This window comes from Mirounga leonina, unplaced genomic scaffold, assembly GCF_011800145.1.
Source record: "Mirounga leonina isolate KUSES-001 unplaced genomic scaffold, KU_Mleo_1.0 Mir_151, whole genome shotgun sequence".
Lineage (NCBI taxonomy): Eukaryota > Metazoa > Chordata > Mammalia > Carnivora > Phocidae > Mirounga > Mirounga leonina.
In genome coordinates, this window is record NW_023270377.1 from 86,950,386 (window position 1) to 86,967,034 (window position 16,649).

At 33.2% G+C, this 16,649-nt stretch overlaps 1 protein-coding gene across 1 annotated transcript in view; it reads left to right on the top strand.

Annotated features, from left to right (window-relative positions):
• Positions 1-16,649, top strand: part of LRP1B (LDL receptor related protein 1B) — a 1,834,834-nt gene that overhangs the window by 1,195,434 nt on the left and 622,751 nt on the right. The window contains exons 22-23 of the mRNA XM_035008121.1: positions 3,876-4,076; positions 10,003-10,248. Of these exons, the coding sequence (XP_034864012.1) occupies positions 3,876-4,076; positions 10,003-10,248 (447 nt within the window). The remainder of the gene's footprint in view (positions 1-3,875; positions 4,077-10,002; positions 10,249-16,649) is intronic.

Sequence of the window (16,649 nt, forward strand, 5' to 3'; positions counted from 1 at the left end):
AGGAAGGAAGGAAGGAAGGAAGGAAGGAAGGAAGGAAGGAAGGAAGGAAGGAAAGGAAATCACATCTTGATTTACCAAACAAAAATAGAAAGTACTCTATTACTCTTGAATTCTCCTTTCATTCTATTATATTTGCAGATGACTCCCTACAATTTATTACTTAAGTGCAGAATGCCATAATTTAGACTAAAACTATATGTTATGCATTGACTTTGTCTTGTTAACTAGATTATAAACTCTTTGGTGACAGGGAATGGGTTTTAGGACTTTCTTATATTTCCTAAAGTTCCTAGGGAAGTGTAAGTCACAGAGTCACCTCAACATAGAATTTTCATCATGCATCTGTAGAAACTATCACACTTTATGGCACACGTGTATACAAATCATCGTCATTTTAAAAATGAGCTATTTTTGGGGGGAGGAAGCCATGTAGAAATATGGTAGAAGGAAAATAAATAGCACAACTGGATTCAGTGAAAAATTCTCCTTTCCTACTCTAGTTTTCCAGCACTTCAAGTCTTCCTCACCAGAGGCAATCACAGTTAGCTATTTCTTATGTAGCCTCCCAGAAAGAATTCATGCAGAGACAAACCTGTCCATATACCTATATTGATATGTGTATGGAATTATAGTTCTAGATATTGGTAATCACATAAATATCTGCTAACATATAAGAAAACCTACCATATACTTGGTTTTGTGCCTTTTTTATTGATATGTTTTGGAGATTGTGTTATATTACCTTATGCAGAATTATCTCATTCTTTCTCACTCAAGTGTATAATTTCAGTGCATGGATGCTTTGTAATTGATGTTACCAGTCTTGCAATAATGATTAAACTGTTATCAGTCTTTTGCTAATATATACAAAGCAGCAACACATGTCTTTGTATTGCATCCGTGTGCATTTGGGCAAACCTGTTAATGAGAAAAAATCTAAAATTAGAATTACTCTGGTGAGGAAGAATTGATGCATTTTTTATTTGCTAGATTTCATAACATTGCCCTAGACAGATTATTCCAATTTGTAGCCCCCTCAACATTGGGGATGTTGCACACAACTTTGTCAAATCTATCCTTGTATTATCCAATTTTTTAATCTAAATCAATCTAATAGATTGAACCAATCTTATAGAGGAAAAAATGGTATCAAATTGCTGTTTTAGCTTAGTTTTTCATTAAAAGATATTTTTGATCATTGTACATTTGTAAGTCATTATTGATTCATTGTGAATTTTGCGATTGTATTGGTTTATTAATCTTTATTTTATTTATTTGTAAGAGCCTTTTATATTTTAAAGAAAAAAAGCCCTTTTTTCAAAAATAATAAAATTTTTTTCTGGTTCACCAACTTCGTGTTGAATTTATAGATGGATTATATTGTTGCAATGTGGAATTAAAAATATTTATGAAATTAAGCTTATAAATTTGTCCTTTATGTTTTCTGGATTTGTGTAATGAACATTTAAAGTTTTTGTTGTTTTGTTTTCATATCTATTTTATTCTAGAATGTGTGTGCAATTATTGTTATTTTAAAATGATTACTTTTTGATCTACTTAGAATATATTTTAGTGTAAGCATCAAGATTCAGCTTTTTTTTTTTTCCTTCCAGATGTCTAAGCAGTGTTCCTAACATCACCAATTTTGTAATTCCATTATCTTTACTATTTTGAACTGCCAATTTTTGGGTATTTGATATCTGCATTCTTTTTTTAATTTAATTTAATTTTATTATGTTATGTTAGTCACCATACAGTACATCATTAGTTTTTGATGTAGTGTTCCATGATTCATTGTTTTCGTGTAACACTCAGTGCTCCATGCAATACGTGCCCTTCTTAATACCCATCACTGGGCTAATATTCTATTCAATTGTTGATGTGTTGATTGATATTCTTTTAAAAATATTTTGACTACTGTTACTTTAAAATACTTCTGAATAGTTGGCATTTACAATTCCTACTCATCAATTTTCTTCTCTTTTTTTGAAGACTCCAAATGTTATTTGCATTTTTATTTTCTTAAATTTAGGATAAGCTTATAGGATTGTAATAATATTGTTACTATTTTATTAGGATTAATTTGAGGGAAAATATTTTACAGCTATAAATCTTCTTTCAGACCAACCCGTATCTTTATCCAAGACTTCTTTTGGGTTTGTTGGTAGACTTTTAATTTTTCTTCATATAAATTCTATACAGTTCTTGTGTAGTTTAACTTAAATACTTTGTTTTATGGTAGATTTTTAAATCCATCTTCTACTATAGTCTGTTGAGATATAAAACCTACAGATTTCTGTGTAATTTTTGAAACTAGCTATCTATTTTTTGAATTCTTAGTTTTTTATGCTTCTTTATTAGTTTTTATTGATTTTATGATTATATGATTATATTAACTTGCATGTACTGATACTTTTCTAATTTTATACCTCATTTATTTCTGTTATCTAATTATATTAGATAGTATCTCCAGAACAATATAAATAATAACACTGTTAATTTTATTTATGATGTAAAGCAAAAATTTATAATGTTTCTCCATTTATATCAAATTGATTAGTGAAGTATCCATCATTTCTTATTTTAAGAGTGTTTTCATCAATAATTAATGTTGATTATGAAATGCATATATATTAACTATGGAACTGATCATTTCTGCTTTTTTTTCTTATTTGACTTAATAGTATGGAAAATTATTTACGTATTTCTGCAAGTGAAACATCCTTTCTCCAATATTTCATTTATTTTTATTTTTATTTTTTTAAAGATTTTATTCATTTATTTGCCAGAGAGAGAGAGAGGGAGAGCACAAACAGGGGGAGCGGCAGGCAGAGGGAGCAGCAGGCTTCCCGCTGAGCAGGGAGCCCGATGCGGGACTCGTTCCCAGCATCCTAGGATCATGACCTGAGCAGAAGGCAGACGCTTAACTGACTGAACCACCCAGGCGTCCCTCACCAATATTTTAATTATTTAAAAATTTAGTAACCTTTAAGGTTGACATAGACATCTGAATATATACTCTATGACATGTACAATATAGTATTTTTCTTTTCCCTTTCATTTGCCCTACCCCTTTTATGAGTTGTTGGTATACAGTCAGCTAATAACCAGTATTTATCTTCAAGTCCATTTTTTATTCACATTACACATTAACATTGCATAATCCAGAAAAGATAATTAATTCGAAGAAAAATGTAACCATTCTGGAAAGGACAAACAATTTAGAGTGAAAACAAGATTGACGAAGACAGTGGCCATCGCTTTCTCTGCATTTCACATTATTACTTTTGAAAACTGCTGGCTAAATAATCATTTTTGTCCTTTCAAAGTCAATAAAGAAAAACATATTTCCATAACTTCTGTCTGTGTATCCCTTAGCTACCAAGATGTTTAATAACATTTTATATTATTTTATGAAGGGGAATATACATGTCTAGGTGTGAGGAAGAGTTGAGGTCTTGGGGTTATAAATGTAGACAGAAGGACATTTTCTCCTGTGAAATAAATCGTTTGCTTAAATTTAGGGCTGCAAAAGATACTGATAACATTTACCTGAATTTAGGTTTCTAAAAGGGACTTATATACAAATGTTTGTTTGAAGTTTGTCTTAAAGGTATCATAATGAAACTTTCAATTAGTCCACAGACAGTAACTTGAAACCGAGGAAAATATTAAGGCTTTAACTCTAAGATCATTAACAAGGAGGGCGAGAGCTACTCAAATACTGTCATGAAAATAAACTGTCAGACTCTCAGCAAATAAATCTCTTGCTAATAGCCCATAGTTCTGCCTCTGACTGAAGATGGTAGTGACTATCCATTGGGACAGTGACTTAATTACAACAATCAAATGGGTGATGTTTCTGTTTACTTAAGGGAGATGCATCAACAAAGCATGGATATGTGATGGAGATATCGATTGTGAAGATCAGTCAGATGAAGATGACTGTGACAGTTTTTTATGTGGACCACCCAAGTACCCTTGTGCTAATGACACTTCAGCCTGCCTGCAGCCAGAGAAACTCTGCAATGGGAGAAGGGACTGTCCGGATGGGTCTGATGAAGGCGATCTCTGTGGTATTGCATGTTTCATTGATTTGCTTCTCTCTGGAGACTAGAGACGTTTAGTCCCCTTGCTGATACTTAAAGTAACATGCGTTCCTTCCATTTATTTCCTTTAAATGTAACGTTTAGCATTGAAACCTATCGCCATTTTTCAGGGACTGTAAGCTTATTAAAAGTTTTTAAAAGATGATCCAAATTTTCTGAAAACAAAGCAGAAAAGGCTGGACTACAGCCAACTGACTTAACTGTATAATTGTGCTCATCATTTAGATCTCTGGATGCTTAATGATGTTTCCACAATTAAACTGATTATTTTTTCATCAGTGAGTCATTCAAAACAAGAGAACCTTCTTATTCTGGACCTATGGGATGGAGTTTACTACCATCCAGTGGATTTTATCATACCTTCCAATCTTTACAATAGAAGTATTTTTTAAAAAGAGGAAAGGAAAGGAAGAGACTGAATAATAAAACCAACTGAATATTATTCAGGTTTATATAATTTTCTCTGAAGTTTTTGGTCCTCTTACAATAGCTTTCTTTGGCATGCTGTATCTAGTTAAAATGATGATTTCAGTCTGGTAGCTTTTGAGCTTTGAAATCACTTTTGACTAGTTGTCTTTTTATGCCAACCAGAACATATAAAGAAAATTACATTTCCTTTTCTGTGGGGAGATCAAGCATTTAGCAAGGAGATTTTCAAAATATGTTTTCTAGATAATACTGAAGGTGATATCAATAGAGTAATGAGGAAGGGTTTATAGAATGATAAGAATAATAATGAGGTGACTAGGGACTGAGAAAATGACTTTAGGAAATGATGAAGCTACCTAATTGAAAATAGAAAAGACAACTACATTTAAGCCTAAAGTTACCATATTTTGATCTGAATTGAGCACTAATAGAATACTGAGTGATTAAAAAAAATGTTATTATGTTTTAAATTTATGTAATAAATGTCCTTTCTTCCAAAGAGTCTGTGATTCTATAAAACAACCTTGAAACAGTAACTGCAACAGTCTTCATTCAGTGATGCTAAAATCTATTTATTTATTTATTTATTTATTTATTTATTTATTTATTTATTTTTAAAGACTTATTTATTTTTAGAGAGAGTGAGAAAGAGAGAGAAAGAGAACAGGGGGAAGGGTAGAAGGAGAGGCAAAGAGAGAATCTCAAGCAGACTCCCCTGTCAGCACAGAGCTCGACGCAGGGCTGGATCTCATGACCCTGAGCCGAAATCAAGAGTCAGATGCTTAAATGACTGAGCCACCCAGGTGCCCCTGTGATGCTAAAATTTAAACAAAAAGATTCAACTCCCACCCCCCCAAAAATCCTAAAATTAAACAACAAATACAAAATAACATACTTAGTTTCTCTGTATTTACTTCTTTTTCTCCCTGCTTATTCTCCCTTATGGAGTAGATTGGTGGATGGAAATATCTCTTGCATTACAATATGTGATGATTGCTCATGAAGGTTGTAAGAGCAATTCTGAAAGAAGGAAACTATCAACACTCTTAAAATTGAAAATGTGTAAATATAGAAAAAAATTGAGATTTTGACAAGTTTAAATTCTGTTCTTCAATTACTTCAGTTAAATCACCTAGGCAGGTAACTTAATTTCTTGAAATGTCAGATGCCTCATCACAAAAATGGAAACGATAATATTGATCAGGAAATCATGGTAATAATGCCAGTTGCACTACAGGTATTGAACGAAATTAGTGCTTTTCTACCTTTTCTCAACCTTCAGGTTAAATGAAGGCAAGGAAGACAAAATACAATCATTAAGAAAAATGAAAATATTGTTATGAAAACACAGTTTTATTTTCCTATCCTCGGCTCTCTGAATTAGTAAAATAAAGAGCAAAGGGGATTTCTTCTGAATGTATTTCTTTGTTTACCTCAAGACTGAAAATCGCTTTTTACTATCAAGCCACTGTATTCATCAGCTTAGGAACCTTGCTCAAACATTTCAAAGAATTACAGGTGTGAAAGAGGTTACAATAAAGCTAGGTGTGGTCATGCCAGAGAAGATAAAAAGACAATTCTGTCCTGCTTACAGCACTATGGCATATTGAAGTCCTATACTGTCCCCTTCGTGAGGTGAAGTTGAAGGAAAGTTAGGGAAATGAAAATCAAGAACAAATACTGGTCAAGGATTGAATTACCTTCTATGGTTCTCCTTTTCTTATTTGCTTTTGTGTGTACCTTTGTACTGTAGTTCAGTAGATGGCATCCTTATAGGCAATATTGGTACCCATAGAGGTCTCTTATTTTCAAGGTCCTTGGAAAGATTTTCATTTGTTTTGGTTTTGGTCTCTCATTTTCAAGGTCCTTGCCCATCAGTGATAGGTTAGATCCTGTCGAGCTAGGCAGGGGTATTGGTTTATGAGTGCTGCAGCAGTGGGCATAATGAATCATTTACCCAGTGGACATAAAAGATATAGCAAGTGAATTAACTTTAAATAATTGGCATGGGTTGGCTAGTAACTAGGAAATGCTTTTTAGAGAGAGATTCCCAAAGTCGAAAGAGTTTTTGTTTGTTTTTTTTAAACCATTTGCTGTATATGATGAAAATGTAGGTTTTGCCCTCTTCATGTCTACTCCTTCCAAATAGTTGTATTCAAAAAAGCTGTTTTATTTTTTTTTATTGCTCCCTCTTGTACCGTCCCCTGTTAAAAAGGAAACAGGGATTGATTCATGTCCTGTTCCTCAAAACATGTAAGATTTGTATAAAAATATCTTGTATGAAAATGATTTGTCATCTGTGGACTTAATACTTGGGAAATGTCCTGACATGGAAAAATCATACCCTTTGGGTGGTGAAGAGTTTCTTATTTTGTTTTCTCCATATAAATCTGACCTATAAAGCAAAATCAAAACCCAAACAAACAAAAATCAGAAAAGGAGCCCTGAATGAAATAAGTCTCCTAATCCTAGTGATGGGATTATTTTCTCGGGGGGATTTTCAAATGATTTCAAGGGGAAACGGATATACTTTAAGAAACGGGTATTGTTTAAGAAACAAATGAGAAAAATCTTGAGTCATTCAAGAATAGAGTTAACTGTTAAACCTTGCTATAAGTGTATATCAAAGATAAGCAAAGTTGGACTCCAGTTGAAGTGGTAAGGATTGATTTTATTCAGTATTAATTATCGCAATAGAGAAGAATATTTCATGTGAACTGAAATCAAATTCACTGAAACAAAAGACTAGAAGCATTTTGAAGCCTGGAGTATGCTAAAGGAAAGGCACCAAGGGGTGGTAAGGGGGTTGGTCCATGTGACTGGGCAATCTGGGCTTGTTAATTGGTGCTTATCCCAGAGGAGAAACAAATTTCTCATATCTTTGACTTGAGACAGTGGTGCAAGTCAAAACAAAGCACCCACAGGGCTGTGAGCAAGAGTGAGTTATCTTCCGGAATGTTTGCATTTCAAAAAGATACTTCTCAAGTCCTTGAGAAGACAGTTCTGAGTGGTAGAAGATTTACATCTTCAAGGTTCAGAGAAAAGATTTATAATCGCAAGCTTTCTAACTGTTCTAAGATGGGGTTCCAGGACCTGTCTGTCTATCACCAGGTTTTGGCTGGAACAAACAGTAAATTCTCCTACCAGCATAGAGCTTTCTCAAGCAGCCACTTAAAACAGAGCTGGAGTCGTACCAGGAAGGCTGTCCTAAGCGGTTAGATACTATGCTAGTGTTTGTTGGAATCTCTTTTTGGGTGGTGGGAGGCGTATGATTGGGGAAGGAGGTGAAGATTGAAATTATTTATACTAAGGGTATGGGTCTGCAATTTTTATAAGCCAATGTTGAGGACTAGTTGAACAGAAGTCTCTGAGGAACCTGACTAGAGCTTCATCAATGAGAAATTCTTTGTTAGGTAATAAAAAATTTAAAAGAAAGTTGCAGGATTGGGGCACTTGGGTGGCTCAGTCGGTTAAGCATATGCCTTCAGCTCAGATCATGATCCCAGGGTCCTGCGATCGAGTCCTGCATCGGGCTCCCTGCACCGCTGGGAACCTGCTTCTCCCTTTCCCTCTGCCTGCCTCTCCCCCTGCTTGTGCTCTCTCTCTCTCTCTCAAATAAATAAGTAAAATTAAAAAAAAAAAAAAAGAAAAGAAAATTGCAGGATATAATGATAGGTTTAGGGTTAAGGAGAAATTAACAAAGGACTAGCCACACAAATATTGGCATTACATTTATATGTTCAATTTTAGATATCAATGTAAGTTTTATTTTTTAAAAATCTATGACTTCATTCCACTGATAGTGTCAGCAAGAGACACTTCAGTACTGTGAGAACAATCATATTTGAAATAAGCTAAAAGAACTGCAACATTTTTTTTTTCACCTGTTGGGTATGATGATATTTCTTTACAGTAATTCTCTTGAAAAAGAATGTCAATTGAACTGAAATGGGCAAATACTTTAAAATGACTATTGTTTTGAAATGATTATGATATGGGTGAACAAACGTATTTGGAAGAGCTAAATGAATCTATTTTTTTCTTCTAAAATAATACCAAACCTGAATTCTTACAGAGAATAGTTAATATAATCATCTTCCTTTTCTTATTATTGTAACTTCTTTTCTGGTGACAAATAGTATGAAGAAAAGTTGACCCACATAGAACTTTAAAAAATACAGAAAATATTTTTAAAGCGTTATACTTAAGCTCAATTTTTGAACTAGATAAATTTTCATAGACAACAGGAAATATTTGAGGTATATAAGTAAATATTACTGCAATTTGTCAATCATTGAACAGCATTGTCTTTTAGCATGACTCAAAAAACAACTAATTAAACAGGCTTTGAAAACGACTTGAAAATATTTTTAAGGCAAAGCTTCTTTTAGCCTTATTCCTATGCATCTAGGAATAGATAGGGATAGGTAATACTGTGGTTGGAAAAAAAACAGTTATCTGCTGTTTTCATCAATGGCATAAGTATGTCATCTTGAAATTTTCCCAACTGGACAAGTGGTGGCTCCATTTGGGGGTAACTGTGTGCTTTTGGGCATTTTTTTTTATTCAACAACTATTGTTAACTGTTTATTCTATGCTAGGCAATGTGCTAGCTATTGGATATACATTGCTAAACAGAACAGATATTTTGTATACACTCATGGACCTTATAATTTCATAATAAAATATAATCAGAAATAAATATATGTAATTCAACTGTAAATTATAAGGCTATGAAAGAAAAGGTTTCTTTCTTTATAAACGAATCATATTATCCATGTAATAAATACTAGTTGCTCATTATATCAATCCAAATAACAAGTCAGTTTTTTTCTTATACGTATACTGTTTACAATGCTTTCGTTGCCTCATTGAATTAATCATAATAACCAATATATAGGGTAAATGTATAATTTACCTAACTTAAAAATAAATGGCTGTAGCCAGTAAAGAGCAAACTAATCCATCCTGCATTATCATCATGACTCAGACTACAGATGTAGAAGAATATACATAAATATGATACATTATAGGTATATGCTTGTTTATAAACACTGAGCTAAGTCAAATTTTCAGATCATCAATGTATGTCCTTGGGGAGGCCTTAGCAACTGATTTTGCTCAACAGCTAAAAGGCTCAGCATAATCTTTCCAGTTATAATAGAAAGAAACATTGAGTACACTTTACCTCTATGGGGTAAAACAAAGTATACTCCAAAGTTTTACAGAAATGAAAACCTTCCATTCCCAGTTCCTATCGTGTAGAATTATATTTGGTCATTCAATGAATTATTTTATCATTCCCACCCCAATCCCTGAAAAAAAAAAATATCCAGAGAGCTTTTTCTATTCATTTATAATACCCTTGCTCTAATTCCAGCCTTAGAGAATTGAGTTCAATGATTAGTATTTAATTGAGCAAAAGTGTTGATAATGCCTGTAATCTGTTCCCCTCCTTTTATAGATGAATGTTCACTGAACAATGGAGGCTGTAGCAATCACTGTTCTGTTGTTCCTGGAAGAGGAATTGTCTGTTCCTGTCCTGAAGGACTTCAGCTCAACAAAGACAATAAGACCTGTGAAATTATAGATTATTGTAGCAATCATCTCAAGTGCAGTCAAGTGTGTGAGCAGCACAAGCACATAGTCAAGTGTTCATGCTATGAAGGGTGGAAGCTGGATGTGGACGGGGAAAGTTGCACAAGTGTTGGTAAGTAGATGTGTGTTTTGCTAGATTGAAGAATAGCGAGCGCCTTTCTGGTTTTTTCCTGTGTTGAGTATCTTGCTATATTTAGGACTAGATCTTGAGAAAATAATCCAAAAACACCTTTGAAGAATTAATAAAATGATTCAACTAAGTTTAAATAAGGCATTGAAGTACAATGTGGCATTTTATTTTTTTTATTTTTTTAAAGATTTTATTTATTTATTTGAGAGTATGAGCAGGGGGAGGGGCAGAGGGAGAGAGAGCAGCAGACTCCCCACTGAGCAGCGAGCTGACGTGGAACTCGATCCCAGGACCCTAGGATCATGACCTGAGCCAAAGGCAGACGCTTAACCAAGTCACCCAGGAGCCCCTAATGTGTCATTTTAGACCTAATCCAAAATCTTCTGTAGAGGGCATATTACAGTAATCCTTATAATCACAGTCCATCAGATTATTTTCTTCCTTCTTGAAATGCTACTTTCATCATCATCCTCCCTAAAGGCTTTTTGTATTTTCAAAAGCATTTACTTTTATTTTTCTTTGCAAGCTTTCAGAACCCTCCAAAGTCTGGTCCTGGCCCACACTTCCAATTGTATGTCTTCTATTCTTGGAATAAACTCTGTTCTGGCTGTATTCATCTTCTAACTGCCCACTTAAAACATTCTGATGATTCTCTAGGCCAGATTCCATAGTGAGAAAAACAGAGACTATGGAATCTGACTTTGAACTTTAATCCTGAGGTGGCATTCATTATGGACATGATCTTAGGCAGATGTACTGCTTGAGCCTCAGTTTTCTTATCTTGCAAATATCAGTGCCCATTTTAACAATATCTCCCTTATAGCATTTTGCAACACTAACCTGGAGAACGTGCTACTGTGCCCCATATCCATTAGGTACTTAATGAATGATAGCTTTGCAGTATCTTCTCCAGAGACTTAACTGAGTCTGAGGGACACTTAGAGTCCATGGATAGAATGGAAGGGGTCCATGAATGTTGTTGGGGAAAATATTACCTTTATTTTCTTTAATGTCTCACTGAAAGTTAACACTAATTATTAGCAGCAACCGTGTGTCTCCAATTGAAGTAATATACATTCACATCATGTTAAAGTTGTTCTGATATGTCAAAATATCATATATGTTCAGGCTTTGGAAACCACTATTGCTTTAGTAATGGGAGTCATTAGACCTACTGCACAATCTTTTATCAAATACAGTAATAAAAAAGCATGCATATTACTACATCCAAAAGTGGTCTTTTTGTTCAATATCGGTAACTGCATTTTAATATACAGTATTTGATTCCTTTGTCTATGTATACTTTTTTTTTTTACTTTTTTCTTACTGTTTTTGCACTTTTTAAAACTTTCTGATAAGTGGTACACAGGCTTCATCAGACTGCTAAGAACTTACATATCATAAACTTTTCTCATTTTGTTTCTTCTACGTAGATTGTACTTCCCCTCTTTATCTCTAAAAATTCTGGATATTCTTTAAGACGTATGAGCTCAAATCTTTCTTCTTTAAGGAAATATTCTTTCAAATATTTTTTTCTCTATTTCTCCTTTCTATGTCTAGAATATATTGTCCATGAAAATATGTGTCCACATTTTTAACTTGCTGTTTTATATTCCCATCAATGTGCTTTCTATATTCCTTATCTCTCTGATGAAATAATAAGCATCTTGCAGTCAAAAATCAAGTTATAGATTTTTCTCTTATGTTTTACATAATACTCAGTCCAGTTATAGAAAAATAATATGCAATCAAAAGTATTATATTTTTTCAGAGAATATTAAGTTATTTTACTCTTTTATTTCAAATGTTGTTTTGTGGTCATTTCTTCTGGCTTTTAAAATTTGAGTCCTAGAGCCATAAGTTTAGCAGACATTTATTAGACTCTTTCTTCTCCAAGAATCTTGTATAAAGTAATTGGCATGAGAGGCTGAAAAAAAATACAGCAATTTGTCGTAATAATAGTCATTTTATTTATGTACATGTTTGGATTAGGGAAACAGTAGATCAAAACGTAATCATATTTTACATGAGAATTGGCTCCATAGCTGGTTTTTGGATACAGATGACACAATTATTGACTTATCATAATGCTTTTGTGTTCTATGAAATCAATAACAACTCACGTTCAATATTAAAATAATTCAACCTTTGAATATAAGTGACCAGCTGCAAAGATAATCCTCCTAATGTAATCGGCTCCTTCCACTCCAAGCTTAGAAAGAAACTCTAACAGCACTGTATCAGTTCTCACTGTTAAGATTGCTATATTTCACATTTGCTTTGTTTATAATTAAAGAGGGAAGCAAAGGTATATTTTACCTTTTAAAGTTAATGTGGAGCTTTCTTGCATTGAGAATTTAACCTGCTGGTAATTTATCCCTTCCTGAAGCATACAGTATACCAAATACCATTGTCAGCGTTTGTATTATTGCAGATAATATAGGTTTTGTTAGCTATTGAAGATTATTTTTTTATTTAAACCAACTTTTATATATAAAAAGGATTTATTCTGTATTTTATTCACTTCCTTTCTTTTTTAAAAACCTGTAGTAGATTCAGAGTTCAATAAAAATGAATTAACCATTAACTACTGGACTTTGAAAATAAAATTTCTTTTTTTTTTGCCCATCTTTTGTTACTTTTTTCCATCATTTTTAAGTTGGGTGCCCACGTTTAAAATGTGTCCTTTCTACTGAATGCAATACCTGTTCTTATTCATCTTGACATTTTAAAAGTAAAGAATAATAGAACTCTTTATGCTTCAAATTAGAACCATGACTCCCCCACTTTTTTCCCTCTTGAATCTTCTGTAGTTCTTTTATATTTTCTTATTTCTCTCGGCTCCTTTCTTCCTAAATTCTTTACAACCTGACTTTTGAATTGCTGAACTGATTCTGTTTTCTCTAAGTTCACTCCTAACATCTTGTTAGTTAAATATAAAGATTTCCATAAATACTATTTTTATGATCTTCAGTTTTTATTTAATACAGTTGTCTCATTTTCTTGGATATTTCAGTATTTTATCAGTTCTTTACATGTTCCTCCTTAATATGTAATGCATTAATCACTTTTCTCATGAAGTGTCCATTTCTTTATACTATGAACACCCAGAATATTGTTGCTGATTGCATTATCTCTAGTTTCTTTTCTGTTTAGTAGACAACTTACTTGCAGATTTGTAGTGTATTTCTAGTTACATTGGAAAGAATATTATAGCATTCTTTCCTATTTTCTCTTAGCCCAAATTAGGTTAGATTTCCCCACCAATTGTTTTCTGGATCTTATTCTCTTCTATTTCCACTTTTAGATTTTAAAAATTATATTTAAGGCAGGGACCCGTTAAAAGGAGGTTGTTCAGGCAAAAGATAATTGGTGACCTCCACTAAGAGAGACAAGAACAGATTGAAGATGCATTTTAGAGAAGAGATTATCAAGTATTAAACAAGAATAAGGAAAAACACTTTTTGTATATTGCTTTGAATATAGTTAATTTTTTTGGTATGCTTGTCTTCTCTCAACCACCAAATTACAAACTCTTCAGGATAGGATCAATTTTTTAATATGTACTATATACTTCCCTTAAATTTCTAAGAACAAAGGAGTTGTTCAATAAATATGTCTTTTCTTGTCCATTTCTTATTAACTAAACCACAAAATATTTTGTGGAAATTATATTAGATGCCAGAATAAAATATTATGAGTGCTTTAGAAAAATTACGTTTATTTTTCAATTCAATTTACATCATTTTTAGGAAAGTGATTAATGGATATAATCCATAATTTTATAAAAACAAAACTGTATAAATATAGTGATCTCCTATTGGTAAACTGCCCATTACTCAAACCTTAATTCTCATATACCTATATATGTGTTCTCTTGGAGATCTTCCTTTATCACCTCCAATCAAATTACTGTGGCATTTGTATTTGCAGCTATGCTGTGTTTCCTACTATCCAGTTCTCTTTAGTTGGGTATCACTGAGTCACCTCAAAATTAGTTGGCTGAAGTGTACTCTTTCTCTCCTCTCAATTATCCATAGCCTGTCAGCGTCTCCATTTTTTTTTTTTCTGGTCTTCGGGGTACACAACCTAAACTTATCTTTGACTTCCCCAGTTCTTTGCTGACCCCTCTCTCCATATCTAAATTTGTCCTCCACAATATCTTTTGGACTCAGTGCTCCTTCTCCAGCTGGTAGCATCAGTACCACAGTCCCAGCCAGGAGCAACAGATGTTGTAATGATGATGGCAGTCCTCTCTCTGGCCTCTTTGTTGTTATCCTCTTGTTTCTTTAGTTTGTAAGAAGACTATATTGAAACTTAAAGGGATTTAGTATTTTATTTATTTATTTATTTTTTTTTGAAAAGAGAGGGGGAAATCCAAATCTGGAAGATGAGAATTAATGGAAAGAGGTCCAAAGTATAGTAAAGAAGAAAAAGAAAAGAGAACAAAAGTAATGAGAAGCAGATGGGCCACTTTGGGGAATAATGGTAAATATGGGTGAAGAGACCAAGGGAATTAAGCTGTGTGAGAGGGTATAATTTGGCGATCCACTTCTTTATTTTGGTAAAATGACACTTTTTTTTTATGTCAGTGTCTATTTATGATTTTAAGCTAACTCTCAATTATTTTTGGAAAGAACATCAGATTCTTCAGTCAGCTATTTAGGGCCTTCTTCATTTTTGCTTATTTTATCTCTCCAACCTAATCTTTCATTATCCTCCACTGTGGATTTCCATTCCAGGCACAGTATTACTGTTTTTATCATTAGTAATGGTAGTAAATAAATAGCGGCCAAGAATGTATAAAGTACTTTCACATACATCATTTTATTGTAGCATCTCCTTCATGTACTCTGCTCATTATAATCTGTGACCTTCCAGGATGACAATATCTTCTACATTCTGGAAATCCTATATTGTATTTGAAACCCTCTCCTCTGAATTTTTCTTCAAGTTAATTATTATAATATTACTAATAGCTACCATTTATCAAGCATGTAACAATGCGACAGGCAGTTCATTTATATCTTACAGGAAACTGACAGATATTATTAATATTCTGATTTTATACCTTTCGAAACTGAGACCCAGAAAGATTACTTCATTTACCCAGGGCCTGTGGCAAAGAGATGTTAGAGCAAAGCTTTTGAACTTCCTTCGACCTGACTCCAAAGCAAGAGCTTTTACAAGCTACTACAAAGATCCAGGCCATCTCCCTGGGCTGTGTGCCCTCAAAGTCTTGTGATGCCTTTGAATAGTGTATGTTTTATGAGCTTATTTCTGTCACCACTTAGACCTAAACTTTCTTAAAAGCTGAGACTGCATCAAATTATTTTATACCTCTTTCTAAATACATAAAAATACATTTTGTAGCAAATGCTTGTTGGGTGTAAATGCTTCCTCTATTACTTAAAATAGTAACAAGTTTTTAATAGTTTTATGATCTGTGCTATGTGTACAACTAATCTATTGTTTCTAACCGCTATGTAGTATCATATGGCGTGTACCCGCCTGTTCTTGTTTCTCCACCTTACAATATAAATATGCTCAAATCACCCCAAATCTCTGCACAAGTAATGCTGCCATAGACATGCATTTACCACTTCTTATAAATCTGCACGAAAATTATTTGGGACAAAAATTACTGACTCATAGGGTATGCTTATACTTACTATGAGAAAGAACCTGTTTCTTTTCAGAGCGGTTGAACAGTCTCCATATTCACCAACAGTACACTTCTAAAGTCCCCACATCCTTGTCAGCTCTTAAAATTATCTGAATTTCTCGTTTTGTCATCCAGTATATTGGAGTAAAGTGATGTTTCAATGCTTTAGTTGTATTTTTTCTTACAATGAGTTTGAGCATTTCTCTATATTCTTGTTAGCCTTTTGAATCTCTTCATTTTCTTTGGCCATTTTCCTACTAAGATCACTGCCTTTTTCTTATTGATTTGTAGGAATTAGTTGCATGTACTAAACTATAGACATGTTAACTATCTTCTGCATTCTTTTACCCCTCTATTAATTATTCACATTGACCTTTACGGAACAATTCCTCTTTATCTTTCTGCTTCATCACTGACTCCTTTCTTTGCTTTATTCTTCTTATTATTTTCTTCCTCCCATAATCACTTTTATCTCTTCTCTATTTAATGTCTGCTGGGCTAACTATTTATTCAGTGATTCTTATAATTAATCATTCATTCACTTATTTAATTGCAGGTTATTTATTAAATACAACCTAGCAAAAAGCACTGGGCCATATTTTAGAAATGCAAAGATTTTTGCATTTCTTGAGCAAAATCTCAAAAACTCATACCCCTCAATGAGTTCTCTCTCTCTCATTCTTTCATATATACACACACCCCAAGTGCAGATTCCTAC